The following is a 21,890-nucleotide window of genomic DNA, read 5'->3' as shown; positions in this document are numbered from 1 at the left end:
CGTTGGAGTCAGGGCATCACAGCCGAAGCAAACCCTATCCTTGCCCAGCATACTCGCGCTCTCCAGGAGGGATCGCTGGATAACAACCAGAAGCAGGAAGCCTGACTGGTTTCCCCCTTGCTCCAAGCCCTCAGCCCCAGTCTAGGGACCTTGAGCCAACTGGTATGCCCCAGCTTAGACCTGCTAACTCAGCATGGACTGAGAATCAAATCTGGCGCTCTCTGGTCTGTGCAGTTTAGTGCTGCACGAAGCAATGCCTTTAAACACCAGAATGCCTGCATTCCTCTCCATACCCACCTTGTCTCAGATGCTCAAATTATGTCAACTAAAAGAAATCCAGAAACATAATGACTCGCGGGACATGCTAGAGAAATTTGCGCTGCAAATCGGCAACACTTTTCTCAAGTAGTTTCACAGTAAAATCAACTACTGACTTTTAAAAACTTTTTTTTTTCACGTCTTTGCTTGATCAGTCCCGTGTGGAATCAAATATTTAAAAAATTAATTCTTGGGATGTGGTCATCACTGGCACGGCCGCCATTTCTTGACCATCCCTAGTGTTAGCTGAGTGGCTGGCAAGGCCGCTTTAGAGGGCAGATAAAACCAACCACATTGGTGTGGGACTGGAGCCACGTATAGGGCAGACCGGGTAAGAATCTCCTTCCCCAAAAGACATTAGTGAACCGTTTGGGTTTTTACGCCAATCCGCCAACTTCATGGCCACTTTTTTAAAAAAAAACTGGTGCCGGTTTTTTTATTTTTAACTGAATTAAAATTGTCAAACTGCCATGGTGGGATTAGAACTCAGAACTCTCGGGATTATTAGTCCAGGCTTCTACATTATAAACCTAGTAACATAACCACCACACTATCATACATGCTATATGCAATCTAGGAAGGACTCAGGTCCAACCCCTGGTCTAGAGTGAGTTAGCTGAGCACAGATAAGGCAGTGAGGGTTTACAATTGGTCTCAACACCTCTAGGTTGGGAAATCAGCCAAGGTTTTTTTTTTATTTGTTCATGGGATGTGGGCGTCGCTGGCGAGGCCGGCATTTATTGCCCATCCCTAATTGCCCTCGAGAAGGTGGTGGTGAGCCGCCTTCTTGAATCGCTGCAGTCCGTGTGGTGAAGGTTCTCCCACGGTGCTGTTAGGAAGGGAGTTCCAGGATTTTGACCCAACGACGATGAAGGAACAGCGATATATTTCCAAGTCGGGATGGTGTGTGACTTGAAGGGGAACGTGCAGGTGTTGTTGTTCCCATGTGCCTGCTGCTCTTGTCCTTCTAGGTGGTAGAGGTCGCGGGTTTGGGAAGAGCTGTCGAAGAAGCCTTGGCGAGTTGCTGCGGTTGGTACACACTGCAGCCACAGTGCGCCGGTGGTGAACGGAGTGAATGTTTAGGGTGGTGGATGGGTGCCAATCAAGCGGGCTGCTCTGTCCTGGATGGTGTCGACCTTCTTCAGTGTTGTTGGAGCTGCACACATCCAGGCAAGTGGAGAGTATTCCATCACACTCCTGACTTGTGCCTTGTAGATGGTAGAAAGGCTTTGGGGAGTCAGGAGATGAGTCACTTGCCGCAGAATACCCAGCCTCTGACCTGCTCTCGTAGCCACAGTATTTATATGGCTGGTCCAGTTAAGTTTCTGGTCAATGGTGACCTCCAGGATGTTGATGGTGGGGGATTCGGCGATGGTAATGCCGTTGAATGTCAAGGGGAGGTGGTTAGACATTCTCTTGTTGGAGATGGTCATTGCCTGGCACTTGTCTGGCGCGAATGTTGCTTGCCACTTATGAGCCCAAGCCTGGATGTTGTCCAGGTCTTGCTGCATGCGGGCTTCGACTGCTTCATTATTTGAGGGGTTGTGAATGGAACTGAACACTGTGCAATCATCAGCGAACATCCCCATTTCTGACCTTATGATGGAGGGAAGGTCATTGATGAAGCAGCTGAAGATGGTTGGGCCTAGGACACTGCCCTGAGGAACTCCTGCAGCAATGTCCTGGGGCTGAGATGATTGGCCTCCAACAACCACTACCATCTTCCTTTGTGCTAGGTATGACTCCAGCCACTGGAAAGTTTTCCCCCTGATTCCCATTGACTTCAATTTTACTAGGGCTCCTTGGTGCCACACTCGGTCAAATGCTGCCTTGATGTCAAGGGCAGTCACTCTCACCTCACCTCTGGTTCCTGCTCCTCAATACTATCCATTGACTCCTGATGAAAATGCTTTTGTGTAGCTATTGGGTGAGGAGAAGATTGGTTGTGACTGAGATAACCCCCTTGGTCTAATATTCTAGCAGGAGTCATGACTTTTCATTTTACCTCAACATGTTCTGTTTCTTTCTTTCTAATCTGTGTGTCAGCTGTAGCTCAGTAGGTAGCATTCTTACCTCTTAGTTGAAGGCGTATGGGTTCAAGACTTGAGCACAAAAATCTAAGCTAACAGTGTAGTACTGAGGGAGGTGCTTACTTTTGGATGAGATGTTAAACTGAGGCCTTGTCTGCCCTCTCAGGTGGACATAAAAGATCCCATAGCACTAGTTGGAATAACAGCAGGGGTGTTCTAGCCAATATTTATCCCTCAACCAATATCATTGAAAATCAGATTATCTGGTCATTATCACATTGCTGTTTGTGGGACCTTGCTGTGAGCAAATTGGCTGCTGCGTTTCCTACATTAAGACAGTGACTACACTTCAAAAGTACTTTATTGGCTGTAAAGCAGTTTGGGACATCCTGAGGTCGTGCTAGGCGCAATATAAAAGCAGGAAGAGGACCACACAGAGTGGATCAGAAATAGATTAGACGTATAGCTCTGATGACAAGTATTCACTGGAAACATTAAGCTGACTTTTCTCTAGAGACTCAGGCAGGCTGGCTGAGTATTTCCAGCATGCTCAGCTTTTATTTTATTTATTAGGCATTATTGCAACTCAAATCCTCTACCCCCAGCTCTAAAAAAAAGAGTTCACTTGTCTTGCAAGTGAGATAAATACGTGAAAAGGACGAAAGCAAGAATATCCTTAAACACAGGTCGTCTGTAAATAATCCATATCTATCAAAGAATTTCAGATTTCCAACTCAATCAATCAAACTGTCCTGATGAGGTCATAAATTAAGCACGTTAAGCTTGAATGGTTCCTCTACATCAGCATGATATGGCCATTGATTTTGCTGCTTTAAATGCACTGTCAGCGGTTTGTTATTCTTTCTATCATATAGTGCATAGCTTAACAACAAAATAGTTTTTTTAAACCATTAAGTAATCAGCGCATGAAATATGGTGGAGGGTAGGTGAGAGTTTAAAGGGGATAGGTGAGATTTGGAGGTACGTCGAAAGGTAAAGAGAGGGTAAAGTTGATGTAAAACTTGCAGGTATGTGGAGGGGTAGGTGAGAGAATCAAGGTGATCCATGTAAGACTTGGGGAGTTGGTAACGGGAGCTCATCAATTTAATAGAGGTGTTCAAAATCATGAAGGGTTTTGATAGAGATAGGGAGAAACTGTTTCCACTGGCAGGGGGGTCGATGACTACACTTCAAAAAGTACTTCATTGGCTGCAAAGCGCTTTGGGACGTCCTGAGGTCGTGAAAGGCACTATATAAATGCAAGTTCTTTTCTTTCTAACTGTGATTTCATCAGGTGGCTCCCAAACGAGAAAGAAAGCAGCTTACGCAAGTTAATGGGCTCAGCCTGTTTGACCTTTTGCAACACTTCAGCGACCGGCCGCACTCCCCAACATTCGATTCTTCCAGGAGAAGACAAGGTCATCGGAAAGCAAAAGATTTATATAAATAGTCACTTAATTCCAGTTATTTAACACCATGTCTGCCAAGTAATTCTCTGATTATACCCTTCTGTAATTCATGTGATGCGATTATTCTGTGGTAATGACGTCAACGTAGCTTCCTAAATATCAAACCTGCACGATGCAGTCCTTGCACGCAAATATAGATTCCCTTTCCAACCAAGAGCGTGAGTGCACACCTCCGGACTTGCTCTGTCTCAATAATGCTCTCCGTATTTCCTTTGCAGGTGTTTGCCGTCCAGTTTTTCACTCATCCCCACTGCCTCCACCATAGATAGTGTGGGTAGGATTGGGATTCACAGGCAAAACGTGTCAGTGCAAACACTTTAGCACATAATCTAGACTGACACTCCCAGGGCAGCACCGAGGGTGGTTTTTTTTCATTCGTTCATGGGATGTGGGCGTCGCTGGCGAGGCCGGCATTTATGGCCCATCCCTAATTGCCCTCGAGAAGGTGGTGGTGAGCCGCCTTCTTGAACCGCTGCAGTCCGTGTGGTGAAGGTTCTCCCACAGTGCTGTTAGGAAGGGAGTTCCAGGATTTTGACCCAGCGACGATGAAGGAACGGCGATATATTTCCAAGTCGGGATGGTGTGTGACTTGGAGGGGAACGTGCAGGTGGTGTTGTTCCCATGCGCCTGCTGCTCTTGTCCTTCTAGGTGGTAGAGGTCGCGGATTTGGGAGGAGCTGTCGAAGAAGCCTTGGCGAGTTGCTGCAGTGCACCCTGTGGATGGTACACACTGCAGCCACAGTGCGCCGGTGGTGAAGGGAGTGAATGTTTAGGGTGGTGGATGGGGTGCCAATCAAGCGGGCTGCTTTGTCCTGGATGGTGTCGACCTTGAGTGTTGTTGGAGCTGCACTCATCCAAGCAAGTGGAGAGTATTCCATCACACTCCTGACTTGTACCTTGTTGATGGTGGAAAGGCTTTGGGGAGTCAGGAGGTGAGACACTCGCCGCAGAATACCCAGCCTCTGACCTGCTCTCGTAGCCGCAGTATTTATATGGCTGGTCCAGTTAAGTTTCTGGTCAATGGTGACCCCCAGGATGTTGATGGTGGGAGATTTGGCGATAGTAATGCCGTTGAATGTCAAGGGGAGGTGGTTAGACTCTCTCTTGTTGGAGATGGTCATTGCCTGGCACTTATCTGGCGCGAATGTTACTTGCCGCTTATGAGCCCAAGCCTGGATGTTGTCCAGGTCTTGCTGCATGTGCGCTCGGACTGCTTCATTATTTGAGGGGTTGCGAATGGAACTGAACACTGTGCAATCATCAGCGAACATCCCCATTTCTGACCTTATGATGGAGGGAAGGTCATTGATGAAGCAGCTGAAGATGGTTGGGCCTAGGACACTGCCCTGAAGAACTCCTGCAGCAATGCCCTGGGGCTGAGATGATTGGCCTCCAACAACCACTACCATCTTCTTTTGTGCTAGGTATGACTCCAGCCACTGGAGAGTTTTCCCCCTGATTCCCATTGACTTCAATTTTACTAGGGCTCCTTGGTGCCACACTCGGTCAAATGCTGCCTTAATGTCAAGGGCAGTCATTCTCACCTCATCTCCGGAATTCAGCTCTTTTGTCCATTTTTGGACCAAGGCTGTAATGAGGTCTGGAGCCGAATGGTCCTGGCGGAACCCAAACTGAGCATCAGTGAGCAGGTTATTGGTGAGTCAGTGCCGCTTGATAGCACTGTCGACGACACCTTCCATCACTTTGCTGATGATTGAGAGTAGACTGATGGGGCGGTAATTGGCCGGATTGGATTTGTCCTGCTTTTTGTGGACAGGACATACCTGGGCAATTTTCCACATTGTCGGGTAGATGCCAGTGTTGTAGCAGTACTGGAACAGCTTGGCTAGAGGCGCAGCTAGTTCTGGAGCACAATCCTTCAGCACTACAGCTGGGATGTTGTCGGGGCCCATAGCACTACAGCTGGGATGTTGTCGGGGCCCATAGCCTTTGCTGTATCCAGTGCACTCAGCCGTTTCTTGATATCACGAGGAGTGAATCAAATTGGCTGAAGACTGGCTTCTGTGATGGTGGGGATATTGGGAGGAGGCCGAGATGGATCATCCACTCGGCACTTCTGGCTGAAGATGGTTGCAAACGCTTCAGCCTTGTCTTTTGCACTCATGTGCTGGACTCCGCCATTATTGAGGATGGGGATGTTTGCAGAGCCTGCTCCTCCCGTTAATTGTTTAATTGTCCACCACCATTCACGACTGGATGTGACAGGACTGCAGAGCTTTGATCTGATCCATTGGTTGTGGAATCGCTTAGCTCTGTCTATAGCATGTTGCTTCCACTGTTTAGCATGCATGTAGTCCTGAGTTGTAGCTTCACCAGGTTGGCACCTCATTTTTAGGTACGCCTGGTGCTGCTCCTGGCATGCTCTTCTACACTCCTCGTTGAACCAGGGTTGATCCCCTGGCTTGTTGGTTATGGTAGAGTGAGGAATATGCCGGGCCATGAGGTTACAGATTGTGCTGGAATACAATTCTGCTGCTGCTGATGGCCCACAGTGCCTCATGGATGCCCAGTTTTGTGCTGCTAGATCTGTTCTGAATCTATCCCATTTAGCACGGTGGTAGTGCCACACAACACGTTGGATGGTGTCCTCAGTGCGAAGACGGGACTTCATCTCCACGAGGACTGTGCAGTGGTCACTTCCACCAATACTGTCATGGACAGATGCATTTGCGACAGGTGGATTGGTGAAGACGAGGTCAAATAAGTTTTTCCCTCGTGTTGATTTGCTCACCAGCTGCCGCAGGCCCAGTCTAGCAGCTATGTCCTTCAGGACTCGGCCAGCTCGGTCAGTAGTGGTGCTACCGAGCCACTCTTGGTGATGGACATTGAAGTCCCCCACCCAGAGTACATTTTGTGCCCTTGCTACCCTCAGTGCTTCCTCCAAGTGGTGCTCAACATGGACGAGGACTGATTCATCAGCTGAGGGAGGACGGTAGGTGGTAATCAGCAGGAGGTTTCCTTGCCCATGTTTGACCTGATGCCATGAGATTTCATGGGGTCCAGAGTCAATGTTGAGGACTCCCAGGGCCACTCCCTCCTGACTGTATATCACTGTACCGCCACCTCTGGTGGGTCTGTCCTGCCGGTGGGACAGGACATACCCAGGGATGGTGATGGAAGAGTCTGGGACATTGGCTGAAATCTATGATTCTGTGAGTATGGCTATGTCAGGCTGTTGCTTGACTAATCTGTGGGACAGCTCTCCCAATTTTGGCACAAGTCCCCAGAAGTTAGTGAGGTGAGAAGGATTTTGCAGGGTCGACTGGGCTTGGTTTGCCATTGTTGTATCCGGTGCCCAGTGGTCCGATGCCGGGTGGTCTGTCTGGTTTTATTCTTATTATGACTTTTCGTAGCGAGATTTTACAACTGAGTGGCTTGCTAGGCCAGTTCAGAGGGCAATTAAGAATCAACCACATTGCTGTGGGTCTGGAGTCACCTATAGGCCAGACCGGGTAAGGACGGCAGGTTTCCTTCCCTAAAGAGCATTAGTGAACCAGATGGGTTTTTACGACTATCCGGTAGTTTCATGGCCACCATTACTGATACTAGTATTTTAATTCCAGATTTTTTATTTAATTAATTGAATTTAAATTCCCCAGCTGTCGTGGCGGGATTTGAACTCATGACTCCGGATTATTAGTCCAGGCCTCTGGATTACTAGTCCAGTAACATAACCACTATGCTACCGTACCCGTGTACTGCACTGTCGGAGGTGCCGTCTTTCGGATGAGACGTTAAACCGAGGCCCCGTCTCCCCTCTCAAGAGGGCGCATAAAAGATCCCGTGGCACTATTCGAAGAAGAGTGGGGGAGTTCTCCCTGGTGTCCTGGCCAATATTTATCCCTCAACCAACACCTAAAAAAAACAGATGATCTGATCATTTATTTCATTGCTGTTTTGTGGGACCTGGCTGTGTGCAAATTGGCTGTTGCGTTTCCTACATTACAACAGTGCCTACACTTCTAAAGGACTTTATTGTATGTAAAGCACTTTGGGATATCCTGAGGTTGGGGAAGGCGCTATATAAATGAAAGTTCTTTCTTTACCCACCCAGATCCATGTAATCTTCTTTAACACATTTCTCACACCAGAGGAATGTATCAATGACAATTCTGTTGGTGGGGTGGCGTGAAACTGAGCCATACAGACCCGGTAAGCATCCAGTATTCGGTCCCTTCTCTGTGCCGAGTTAACCGATCTCAGCTGGGGCGGGGACAGAGCAATACAATTTGCCGCAGAAAGAGAAAAAAGAACCAGGCTTCCCACTCTTGATCATTACCCACTGATTCTTGCTGGAAAGTCTGTGTTGTATTTGTGTGCATGTTCAATCAGTACAGGATTTAGGCTCAGCTGTGAGTCGAACAGTCTACCGATACTAACTGGGTTTCAGTGTGAGATACTGGAGGGTGGTCAGTGCCAATGGGAGAATCTTCAGCATGACGGGTGATAGAAAAATATGGAAAACAATTTTTTTTTAAAAACTGGGAAACTCTTGTATCTGTTACTTTGATTCCTGGAGTGCCCATTGTACATATGCAGAAAATTAGACCTTGCAATTTTGAAATTCCCAACATTACTCAATTTACCAGGCAATAGGAGCATCCTACAGGACTCTACCTGACTGCATTCTCATTATTTATCGACCAATGCTGGAATTTTGCTTTAAACTAGTAGGAATTTGAATGTCCAAAAAGCTATTAACAGCTGAAGAATTACTCAACCTTTGAAAGTTTGCTGATGGCAATTGATTGATTTCAAGGGCACATGTGCTGACCTTTGATGCAGCTTGGGATCTGAATGGGCATCAGTCAGCATTATGTGAAGCAGCCACTGCTGTACCTGACTGCGGAGGAGAAACGCCATGTAATCTAGAGCAAACACTGGTGCACTCAGCACTTTGCTAGATTGAGCTTACAGTGTATAGTTCTGGCCTTGATAAGTGAAGTGTGGAAAATAGGCAAATTGTTTCGCCATCATCCATGAGGTGTTAGTAATTGGCGTACAAATCACAACTGGACAGACAGGATTAAGTCTCCTCTGTCTAATGGTTTTGGGACTCAGAATTGAAGTTGGACAAATTCCAATGGATGGAAATTGATGGCACAAAAGTACTCACTAACTGGGCATTTTCAATTAAACAGGACAATACCCAAGCCGCTTCCCTTCCTGATCCACCTCCCCCGAACGATGTTGGAAGGGGACAATATATAGCTTGAGTTCATTCCGCTCACGTTATTCTGATGAGGTAAGTTCTACTTGTCCTGGTGAGTACCCTTTAACTTAGCCAACTCACACTTTTGCTGGATTTCTGATGCATCCATTTGCCAACATTTAGAAGTATGTGCATTGCTTTCGAGAGGGCAAATGGCACAATGGTGGGAACGGGCTGTCGTGAACCTGGCGTATTTGGCCAGGCGAGCAGTGTAGAGGCCTTTCTGAACTCTATCTATCACATGTTTTGTGAGTGCCATTGGAGCATTGGAAATTTAAGCTCTGGGAGGACACAATGTGAAAGGGCCATGGAGAAGCTGCATGTACAATTCTATCAAATCATAGTTGGCAACAGTCAACAGATGTTTACGGTTTAAAAAAAAGAAATAACCTGCATTTATATAGCGCCTTTCACAACCTCAGGTCATCCCAAAGCGCTTTACAGCCAATGAAATACTTTTGAAGTGTGGTCACAGTTGTAATGTAGGAAACGCGGCAGCCAATTTGCGCACAGCAACATCCCACAAACAGCAATGTGATAATGACCGGATAATCTGTTTTAGTGATGTTGACTGAGGGATAAATATTGGGCCAGGACACCGGGGAGAACTCCCCTGCTCTTCTTTGAAATGTGCCATGGGATCTTTTACGTCCACCTGAGAGGGCAGACGGGGCCTCGGTTTAACATCTCTTCTGAACAATCCTCACCTCTTTGATTCACTGAAGGGTTTGCTATAACAATAAGGTTCTCTTCAGTAAACAAAATGAGAGCATATGCAAACGTTATCATTCGAAAGAAATAATCCAATTGTTGCTGAATCCTTGGACATAAAGCCAGTTCTAGACAGAAGGGTTTAACTCTCCACGTCCTCGTTGCTCATAGTATTAAGATTAATGTCTTAGGAGAAGTAATCAACATTGATAATGCGCCAGTGAAGGCAGATGGTTTCCTGGTGTTAATAACAAGCACTGTGTACTCCTCTGCTGTTTGAGAAGGCGCCATGAGGGTGACCGTTTTCAAACACGCTTCTCACGCACAGCTATTGCTCATCACTGACTGTGTCCTTCAGACGCGGTCATATGTTCAGAAGGACAAAACCCAAGCTGATTTCCTTTTCTGATTCCCCCTTCCGCACATCGTTAAGCAACTTCCCTCTACCAATTAAATGGGGACCTGACTACAGCTAAATCGGAGCTTCTGGGAATCATAAACAAAAACTGCACAAGAGCGGGAAACTTTGAACTGCTCAGGAGTTCCAAACAAAGGTGTTCCAAAATCTTGCAAATCAAGCAGTATGTGGAGTCTACTGTGATCAGAGTTTTTCCCCAATATGGCCAAGTTTAATTCTTCCTGAAACAGAATATTACTGCATTTGATATTTAGAGTAGAGGGCTCTCCTCTACTTTGAGAAACTTTTGATCCTCACATTTAAGTTTTAGATGGGTCTTCAGGTTTCTCTTACAATGGTATTGGGAGGTCCATTAAGCCCTTATTGCAGCCATGGCTTTGTTTAATAGTCTTTAGGGGATTGTGCAAATCCATTATCTTGTTCTGCCCCATTTATTGGATCTATGTAAAACGAGGACATACAATTATGAAAGCAGCATTCTCCACTTGGAGACATATGAAGCATTCAACAGATGATTACTTACATCTGTAATAAAGAAAGAACTTGTATTTATATAGCGCTTGTCACACACCCTCAGGACGTCCCAAAGCACTTCAAAGCCAATGAAGTACTTTTGAAGTATTGTCGTTATGTAGGCATTTGTGGCAGCCAATTTGCTTGCAGCAAGGTCCCACAAGACAGCAATGAGATGAATGATCAGTTAATCTATTTTTGGTTGAGGTATAAATGTTGGTTAGGAGAACTCCCCTGCTCTTCTGCGAACGGTGCTAAAGGTCGTGGGTTCAAATTGATGCACGGGGTTGGGACTTTTCTACAAATGGAGGGAGCTTTACTTTATGTACATCCTATACTATACCTGACTGGAGAGTGCTTGATGTCGACACTCATTACCTGGAGCAGACCATTTTTTGACATCGCACCTCCAAATATGTAGTTAGCTTTAGTTAGGCCGCGTTCATGACCCACAGCTCCTTTCACCTCTAGTTCATGGTGCATAGATAACAAGACAATTGCAACGCAATGATTAGCAGAGGGTAACTCGTGTTTGGAAAATATCCCATTACATCTTCTGCTGAAAAATGCACCAACCTCACCTTTCTTGCACCTTGGATGCTTAAACAAATACAATACTGGTCTTAAAGCAACATGTTATTCGGTCAACTCATGCCCCTTCTCAAAAACCATAACATGATACTTCTGGCAGATTTAAAAGGCCGAAGACAGAGTGTCTGTGGTATTTCAATATTCATCTGCAGGAATGCAGTATATATTATATCTTAATCCCACCCCGTGTCTCTGCAGTAGGTCTTTAAGATTATGAAAGGATTTGATAGGCTAGACATAGATAAAATGTTACCACTTGTGGGGAAGTCCAAAATTAGGGCCCATAAATATAAGATAGTCACTAATAAATCCAATACGGAATTCAGGAGAAACTTCTTTACCCAGAGAGTGGTTAGAATGTGGAACTCGCTACCACAAGAAGTAGTTGAGGCGAATAGCATAGATACATTCAAAGGAAAGCTAGATAAACACATGAGGGAGAAAGGAATAGAAGGGAATGACGATAGGATTAAATGAAGTGGGATGGGAGGAGGCTCATATGGAGCATAATCACCGGCATTGACCTGTTGGGCTGAATGGCCTGTTTTTGTGCTGTACATTCTATGTAATTCTATGTAGTATGCAAACACTTACTCTTCGAATATAATGGACAGTCTTGAAGTTCTGGTTCAGGGCTTGGGGCAGTTTTCTGGCTCCCAATTGCCTGGCAGGTTGCTTCCAGGTGTCTAACAGTCCCACACAACAAAACGACAGCAGCCAACAGCATTTTGGCACTCATGTTGAACCTGAAAGAAATGGAAGGAAAGTTAGAAATAATTGAAAACAGACTCTTTGAACATCATTCACTCGTACAAAGCATCCGATAGGGAAGGACACCAGGTGGGAATGTAAATGGGGGAGTGTGGGCCGGGAGACCAGTAGGTATAATGCCACTCTCCTGAAATTGGGGCTACAAAGCAAAAGGGCCCATTGTGTGTTCTGACACTCCCCACCGGACCAGAAATTATCAAGTGTTGCCAATCCAACAGATTATAGAACAGGAGGAAGTTTGTTCCCTGCACATCATCATGTGATGGATTAGTTGTTTGGTTCACTGCTGTAAGCAACTGCAACACTATTTTTGAAATCAACCTAACTTAAACAACATAACAGCTTTCAGCTCCAGGAAAAGGCCATTTGATAAAAAGAAAGAAGACTTGCATTTATATAGCACCTTTCACAACCTCAGGATGTTCCAAAGCACTTTACAGCCAATGAAGTACTTTTGAAGTGTAGTCACTGTTGTAATGTAGGAAACGCGGCAGCCAATTTACACACAGCAAGATTCCACAAACAGCAATGTGATAAATGACCAGATAATCTGTTCTAGTGATGTTGGTTGAGGGATAAATATTGGCCCAGGACATCAGGGGAGAATTCTTCTATCGAATAGTGCCATGGGATCTTTTACATCCACCTGAGAGGGCAGATAGGACCTCAGTTTAACATTTCATCTGAAAGAACACCTCTGACAGTACTGCACTGAAGTGTTAACCTAGATTATGTGCTCAAATCTCTGGAGTGGGTCTTGAACCCATGACCTTCTGACTTAGAGACAAGAGTGCTACCCACTGAGTCAAGGCAGACACTTTAAGCACACGTTTCCCTTTTTTTGATCTGGTCAGCAAATTTTGTGCCTAAGGCCAAAGTTGCACAAGCAGCAATGAATAAATAGTCAATGAGCTGATCCTGCAAGACTGTAGGCAGCCTGCTCACTATGCTGTTGGACAGCTATGCATCAGCAGCTAGGCAAACAGCCTCAACGTAACCTGGAGCAAAGGAAGTCGTCCCTAAAGTGACATGCTGTTCCGTTAAACAAAGAATACATGGTGCTTATGGCATAGAAAAGGTTTCATTAACCAATCACAAAAGGTGTTTGCAATACTAATTGTCATTAAATCCTCTCTGAGAGAGCGGCGAGTCATAAAATCATAGAATGATACAGCACAGAATGAGACCATTCGGCCCATCGTGCCTATGCCAGCTCCTTGAAAGAGCTATCCGATTAGTCCCACTCCCTTGCTCTTTCTCCATAGCCCTGCAAATTTTTCCCCTTCAAGTGTTTATCTGATTCCCTTTGCAAAGTTACTACTGAATCAGCTTCCACCGCCCTTTCAGGCAGTGCATTCCAGATCATAACAACTCAATGCATAAAAATGTTTTTCCTCATGTCACCTCTGTTTCTTTTGCCAATTACCTTAAATCTGCATCCTCTGGTTACCGACCCTTTTGCCACTGGAAACAGTTTCTCCTTATTTATTCTTATCAAAACCCTTCATGATTTTGAACACTTCTATCAAATCTACCCTTAACCTGCTCTGCTCTAAGGAGAACAACCCCAAACCTCAGAGTGAACCTCTGTAGCTGTCAGGCATGTCAACTCTCTTTTACTCTTTAAAATGCACTTAATGGTTAGACACTGGCCTTTCATTTTGGAGACCTGAGTCCAAATTCAGATATGAGTTTAGGCAGTTTCGGTCCAATTCCAAGACCACAGCACAAAAAACGTTCACTATTTGCCTATTCAGTCATCCAAATTGGTGGGAAATGGAAAAATGTCACACTGGTGCAGGAGAGGGCGCACTTCTGAAATTGGGACAGAAAGAGGGAGCTTCATTCTGTATCTAACCATGTTATATCTGACCTTGGAGTGATTGATGCTGACACTGGATGTGTGACATGCAATGTGCTCCATTCCCCAGTACTAAATCTCACCCTGATAATTACAAAATTCATCACAACACATTTAGTGTGAGACCATTTCTATATTGATGGGCCCAAGATGAATTCTTTTTAATATGATTAATTCATAAATGATTTGGGTTTAAGCACAATTGGAAATTTAAGAACAATTGGAAATTTTAAATCGTTTGGAATGCCAGACATTGCATGACTACTGCAAGCTCACCCTGCTCTATCGGAGTTTTGTGTTGTAATGTAATCTGTTGTATGGAAGATAATGGATGCTTCCTTGCAAATTATAAGGCAGTAACCCAATTGAGAGGTTCGACTGATGTCACGAATTGCAAGAGCAAAGATTCATCATCGGGTCCCAAGGATTGGATTATGGCCTTAACTCTCTGTAACATCACCTGTCTCCACACCGCCTCAGCTCATCTACTGCTGAAACTCTCATCCATGCCTTTGTTACCTTCAGACTCGACTATTCCAATGCTCTCCTGACCGGCCTCCCATCTTGCACCCTCTGTAAACTTGAGCTCATCCAAAACTCTGCTGCCCGTATCCAAACTCGCACCAAATCCCTTTGACACATCACCCCTGCGCTCAGTGACCTACTCTGGTCTGGCAATGCCTCAATTTTAAAATTCTCATCCATGTTTTCAAAATCCCTCCATGGCCTCGTCCCTCCCTATCTCTGTAACCTCCTCCAGCCCTACAACCCTCCAAGATCTCTGCGCTCTTCCAATTCTGGCCTCTTGCGCATCCTCAATTTTCATCGCTCCACCATTGGCGGCCGTGCCTTCGTCTGCCTAGGCCCTAAGCTCTGGAATTCCCTCCCTAAACCTCTCCGCCTTTCTACCTCGCTCTTCTCCTTCAAGAAGCGCCTTAAAACCTACCTCTTTGACCAAGCTTTTCATCACCTGCCTTAATATCTCCTTCTGTGGCTCGGTGTCAAATTTTGATTGATAAAGCTCCTGTGAAGCGCCTTGGGATATTTTACTACGTTAAAGGCGCTATATTAATGCAACATAGAGCAGCTCATTCATCCAGGTGCTATTGGGCTCCAGATACCAACTCTAGCCGCACTTGTCTGACAGCCTGATCCCTAATTTTAACAAGTGAAAAAATGGTTCCATCTATAATTATGACCAGGCCAGATTTCCAAGCCTGGGCTTCAGGTTATCTGAACCTCAGTGTTTCAAAACTTGCTTCTACCTCCTAAATGGATAGTTGAATTCCCAGAAATTAAAAAGAAAGGGAGAAAAAGATTAGGAAAGATAAAATATTCCTTAGGCAGGAAAAAGTAGAATTAGGAACATAGGAACAGGAGGAGGCCATTCAGCCCCTCGAGACTGTTCCGCCATTCAATTAGATCATGGTCGATCTGTATCTTAACTCTATCTACCCGCCTTGGTTCCATAACCCTCAATACCCATGCCTAACAAAAATCTATCAATTTCAGTCTGGAAATTTTCAATTGACCCCCCAGCCTCAACAGCTTTTTGTGGGGGAAGAAAGTTCCAGATTTCCTCTAGCCTTTGTGTGAAGAACTGGTTCCTGGCATCACCCCCAAATACCTGAATTAGAATCCAATTAAAATTATGATGGGGAAGACGGAGGATGTGCCCACTCTGTTAAGTTGGTGGCCTCTATCTTTTTTTACATAGAACATACAGCACAGAAACAGCCCATTCTGCCCAACTGGTCTATGCCAGTGTTTTTATGTTCCACACAAGCCTTCTCTCACCTTACCTCATCTCACCCTATCAGCATATCCTTCTATTCCTTTCTCCCTCATGTGGTTTATCTAGCTTCCACTTAAATGCATCTCTGCTGTTCGCCTCAACTACTCCCTGTGGTAGCGAGATCCACATTCTCACCACTCTCTGAGTAAAGTTTCTCCTGAATTCCCTATTGGATTTATTGGTGATTATCTTATATTTATGACCCCTGGTTTTAGACTCCCTCACGAGTGGAAACATCTTCTGAGTTAGAAGGTTGTGGTTTAAAGCCCGTACCAGGGCAGTAACTGACGGAGTGTTACAATGCATCCTTCAGATGGGACATTACAGCAAGATCCCTTCTCCATATCCAGATAGTTCAGAGGTTTGGCGTTATTTCAAGAAAAGTAAGGAACTCTCCCTGTGATCCCATCAACACTCCTCGCTCATAACAGTACTACCGGAAAAACAGACTAATTGGTCAATCCTTCCAGTGCTGTTTGTGCAGTGTTGCTGTATCTGCCTACATAACAACAATTGCTGCTCTCTAAAGGTAATTCACTACGTAAGGCATGAATACTTTTTAGTATTTATTTTAATACTTCTGGGTTAGTAGCGCAGTAATAAAATTGTTGTTTGAGTATTGCTACAAAATTACATTATTTCAGCATTGCAGTGCATGAGTTGAAACCAAATAAAACCATTCGCCCTCGGGAGATAGAGTCTTCCCTGAATCTGCTGACAGCCTGAGTTACATTAACCGAATCACATCTGTTAAGTGCCTAGATTATAAGGCTGAATTTTTCTAAAAATAATTTTTCTTACTGTCATGGGGCAATGCTTCTGTCTGTGATGTAGGACCTGAAGGATTATCTATCTTCTGATATGATGTGAAAGTTATTTTGAACCAATAAATTACAGTGAATTTAGTACTTTGTATAATATAAAGAGAAAGAAAAGAACTTGCATTTATATAGCGCCTTTCACGACCTCAGGACGTCCCAAAGCACTTTACGGCCAATGAAGTACTTTTGAATTGTAGTCACTGTTGTAATGTAGGGAACGTAGCAGCCAATTCACGCACAGCAAGGTCCCACAAACAGCAATGTGATAATGACCAAATAATCTGTCTTAGTGATGTTGGTTGAGGGATAAAGATTGGCCAGGACACCGGGGAGAACTCCACTGGTCTTCTTTGAAATAGTGACATGGGATCTTTAACATCCACCTGAGAGGGGAGACAGGGCCTCGGTTTAATGTCTCATCCAAAAGACGGCACCTCCGACAGTGCAGCACTCCCTCAGTACTTCACCGGAGCGTCAGCCTAGATTTTGTGCTCAAGTCTCTGGAATGGGACTTGAACCCACAACCTTCTGGCACAAAGGCCAGAGTGTTACTAATTCAGCCAAGCCTGTACAAAGCTGTGAAACACCAGGTCCCGAGCAGGCATCTTGTTACATGTAAGCGTCAATGTGGGTACTCACTTCCGCAGAAACAGACCGATGCCCAGCACATCCCAGCAGCATCTGTTGCTACGCCGCGTGACTGGCATTCAAAAGGCCCCGAAAGATACCATAACACACGACAAATCACAGAGCGGCACTCCCCATATAGAGTGACGCATGTACGCAGTGTACACGACTCCTGGTTACACTTTCAACAGCTCTGCTTCTTTTCCCCCTTTTGCAAACCTTATTTCGGTCAGAGCCGGTTTTATATTCTGCGAGTTTACAATACAGCATAAGTGACTTGTTTAAAATAAAAACACTGCTACTCCCTTTCTTTCTCTACAAGCAACAAAACTTCACAACTTATGTCCCGCCCCAAAACAAAATTAAATTGTCTGAGGACTAAATGATTAAGTATGCCCTGAAGATGGGACTGATGGATAGGGCAAGCGGTTTGTTACGTTAAGTGATGTATTATCACTCCAATCTTCTCAGAAAGTTAAATTATCGCTGCCTCCAGGATATTTTTTTTAGTCCAAAATTGCGATATCAAGATGGCAAATTGTTGTATGGAGGGTCGGTAACCAGAGGACACAGATTTCAGATAATTGGCAAAAGAACTAGAGGCGAGATGAGGAGAATTTTGTTTTTTACGCAGCAAGTTGTTATGATCTGGAATGCACTGCCTGAAAGGGCGGTGGAAGCAGATTTAATAGTAACTTTCAAAAGGCAACTGGATAAATTCTTGAACAGGAAAAATTTGAAGGACTATGGGGAAACAGCAGGGGATTGGGACTGATTGGATAGCTCTTTCAAAGAGCTGCCACCAGCATGATGGGCCAAATGGCCTCCTACTGTAAGATTCTATGACGTGTAGAAATTGGCCAGACTGCACTGTAACAAATCACTTGCTTTACTGACAAAATAGGGGCAATTTTAACCTAACCCACCCATCGGGAAACTGATGGGATTGGTTGCAACGCTGGTTTTACATTCTGCCTGATTTTATTCTCCATTGAAGTCAATGGACGGGGTGTGGAACTGGCATTCCAACCGATCCCATGGGATTCCTGCCCAGCGAGTTAGGTTAAAAGTATCCCCAATAACTTAATTATCAATTGGATCAACTGGATGTCTGGATTCTTTCCTAGGCATCACAAGTATAAGACTGTTCACCATACCTCCTGCCCCTACTGTTACATTACACAGAAGGGTGGTTGTTTTGGGGAGGGAGTTTTTTTTATAATCTCGTTGTTCTGGAGCAGTCGAGAACCATTTCTGATTTAAGACAATTGGAAAAGTGTGTGTGAGGGGTGGGGGTAAGATGTGAAATCCATCTCTCTGCTATTTTAATGGAGCTGTTAAAATAAGCGGGTTGATGCCTCTTATAAACAGTGGATCAAATAATTTCATGCCACTGCACTGATTGTGAGATTACTCTGTGTAAAAGAGTGTACAGTTTAGGAAGGGCGGTGAAATACTCTCTTGGTACAAATTGAAAAAAAAAATAGACTGTTCAGGCTGGAAATCTGAAATTAAAAAAATGCTGGAAATGCACAACAGGTTAATCAGCATCTGTAAAGAGACGAAGAAGGGTTAAGGTTTTTGGGTTGACTCTCTGGTACAGAACAAAACCTTAACATTTTCTCCTGCTTCCTGATACCGAGGGACCGGCTAGGCAGTTGCAGTATTTTCCGTCTTCACTTAAAAGTGTTGGCTTGATGGTCAGAGTACAAGGTAAATCATGAGCAAGGACATTTATCACACTACAGCGGTCACACGGCACCTAGTTTACTAGTGGAGGTTAAACTTTAAACACGCTTCACTAGTCCAGCCAGTTACAGTGATGGAACTGAAGGTCATTAATCATTTTGTCTCAGGAGTACAAAATAAACAGTCCGGGAGTCCAACGTCTTATTTATCATTTCAATAATACGAGAGGCGCCGCTGTCTTTTCTCTCTCATCCCTCTTCCAGAAGTAACTTCCCCCTCCCCAAAGCACTCTACCCCCTCGGTCCCAGCCTGAGAGGGGACTCTGTGTTTTCAGGTATATTAACTCAAGCGTGTTCAATTTAGACCTTAAAGGGGAGCAGCCAAAAACCTTCCAGAAACACTTTTGTCCTGTTTCTCTCACGAGGTATGAACCCAGGTACAGTTTTAGAAAACTTTCGCTAAAATAATTGAAACAAACGTTATTTGCAGATTTCTTAGGGAGTTTGCAGTTTAACAATACAGCTGCAAGACAGTTTAACAATAAAGACTCATGGTAAATTTTTAAAATGCACTAAATAATAAGTGCCAAAATGCATTTTAATTTGGGAGAGAATTATCTCATTGCACAGGTGAGATTCTGATCCAGTTTTAAATTTTTTTTGCCCATTGTAACCGATTGGCAGCTGCACTTTTATCTTTTACCCACCGAAACTAAGATTCGGTTCAACCGGTGTCTCCCAGCCCCGAGAATATTGTAATCTCATTCACCCAAATCTAATCCTTTCTCTTTTAATATTCGCCCAACTCAAACCGGATTAACCGAGAGGGCTCCTCGAACCTCAGTCTCCTCCGAATGAACTACCCCCCATTTGCTCGGTTAACTTCACGTAATTCAGGATCCCCCCCACTCCTCTCCCTTCTTACTTCGATAAGAGAAAAATAAAATAAATGTGAGTGGTATTTTTTGTTGTTGTTAGTGGTGGGATGGATGGAAAGCAAGCGTCCCATTACCGCTCACCGATTACAACACGATGCAATTTGGCCAAGGTTGGATAGTTTGACGCATTTTACATTCCATGTCATTGCAAAAAAATGTGGAGCAGCCAAAAGCGTTTGTTTGTACATAAACTTTCTTCATTGGGGGGTCCAGGGGAATTGACTGCAATCCCAGTAACCATTTTAATATTCGATTAGTCTCTGCACAAATCGCTTAGATCCAAAAAAAAAATTGCAAGCCAAAGATTTCATTCAAATAAATGTTTAAGTATTACAACCGTGTATAGCCTGCAAAAAAAGTAAAACATTATTTTCATATCGGTGATGGGATGAGATTTAACCCCACAAATTATCTAATTTAACCCTCCCAAAAAAATCCTGCATTATTACTCTCAATGATCACTCTCAATAAATACTGTCCTTAAATGTTGTTCGATTCTAACATTCCCCCATGGTACCTGTGATACAGCCGCTCTCCCACTGCTGGATCTCTTGTCTGGTTTGGTTAGGACACTGGCGATCCCTTTGCTCTCGGTCCCTGGCTGCCTCTGGGCTCTCCTGTTGTGTCTAAGTCAGGTTGAAGTCTGGTACCGTTGTGCCTGTCAGTTCGCGGAAGCCCAGTCTCTAGTAGGCTCTCTCGCCAGCATCTCTCGCCACCTGTCCCACCTCCAACGCCTGGCTCTACAACCACAGCAGTGCATCAGGGCTGAGGGAGGAGCAGAGTTCTTAAGGTGGCGGAGGGGGGGACAGTCTGATCAAGCCACCCCCTAATAGAGTTTTCCGAAAATTGGCACGTTGACAGAATGAGGTATCTGAAATCAAATGAGCTCACAAAAATCAAAGGTTACCAGGCGGGATGAGCTCACAATTCAATTTGATATGTGAATAATCCTGAACACCTTTGATTGGAATAGTTTTGATACAAATCGAACACTAACCCATTCCAGGCTGTCTGTTTTATTAAAAAAAATCTGTATCTTGCCTGAGATAAGTAGAAAAAATATACATAAATTAGTCTCTTTATGGAGTGGCATGGAGCAACACAGCGAAGGGGGAAAGTTAATGGGGGCGGGGGCCGCTCTCTTGATCACCACCCTGCTAGACAGCATGCTTGTGGGGTTGTCAAGTAAAGACAAGCTGAGGCTCAGCTCTGACCTCCATGGCCAAGTAGCTAGCTCATGGACACTCGCTATCCGGGCTCACAAAATGAAGACGAGCCACTTGGGTGAGGCACAGGAGGTCAGGAGGCTCTTGTGGAGTCGCACCCCAGCCTGAGTCACGGCCTGTTTTCAAATCCCTCCATTGCCTCGCCCCCTCCCTATCTCTCCAGACCTCCTCCAGCCCTACAATCCTCCGAGATCTCTGCGCTCCTCCAATTCTGGCCTCTTGCGCATCCCCGATTTTCATCGCTCCACCATTGGCGGCCGTGCCTAGGCCCTGAGCTTTGGACTTCCCTCCCTAAACATCTGCGCCTCTCCACCTCTCTCATTTAAGACGCTCTTTAAAACCTATCTCTTTGACCAAACTTTTGGTCACCTGTCCTATTATCTCTCTATGTGGCTCAATTTTGTTTGATAATCGCTCCTGTGAAGTGCCTTGGGATATTTTACTATGTTAAAGGCGCTATATAAATGCAAGTTGTTGTTGTTGTTTGTGGTGTCTCGGGGCTGGTTGGCTGCAGAGTGACCATCAGGTCAGCAGGTTCTCTGTTGTCTGCAATGAAGCTACTCCGCGAGGCTCCTTACCAACGCCTTCTACTGGAGCACCTATCAGGAAGCGAGACCCTACTGGAGGGTCTGCAATTCAACACCATTACTGACATTAACAAAAGTCAATCAAATATCCAGTAAGAATATATTTTTTCTCTATGGAGCACTTTGAACAAAATGTACTAAGTCTGCATCTTTCTTCCCCTTTAGTTGGCTTACTCATTGTTATGGCTGCTGCTGCATAATGTGTATAAAGTATTCGTCCTTTTATTGAACAAAATGGAGTTTTTTTAATATGGGCACCCTCACTCCTGTATGTGATTGGAGTTCTGATGAAAG

General features: G+C 44.8%; 1 protein-coding gene across 1 annotated transcript in view; it reads right to left on the bottom strand.

Moving 5' to 3' along the window:
- Positions 1-20,522, bottom strand: part of rtbdn (retbindin) — a 44,034-nt gene extending 23,512 nt beyond the window's left edge. Inside the window, exons 1-2 of the mRNA XM_067973030.1 lie at positions 20,301-20,522; positions 11,877-12,028 (exon numbers count right to left, since the gene is read on the bottom strand). Coding sequence (XP_067829131.1) covers positions 11,877-12,021 — 145 coding nt within the window. The 5' untranslated portion in view covers positions 12,022-12,028; positions 20,301-20,522. The remainder of the gene's footprint in view (positions 1-11,876; positions 12,029-20,300) is intronic.
- Positions 20,523-21,890: the final 1,368 nt, after the last annotated feature.

The sequence above is a fragment of the Heptranchias perlo genome, chromosome 37, assembly GCF_035084215.1.
Source record: "Heptranchias perlo isolate sHepPer1 chromosome 37, sHepPer1.hap1, whole genome shotgun sequence".
NCBI lineage: Eukaryota > Metazoa > Chordata > Chondrichthyes > Hexanchiformes > Hexanchidae > Heptranchias > Heptranchias perlo.
This window is presented reverse-complemented; position numbering and strand designations above follow the sequence as displayed.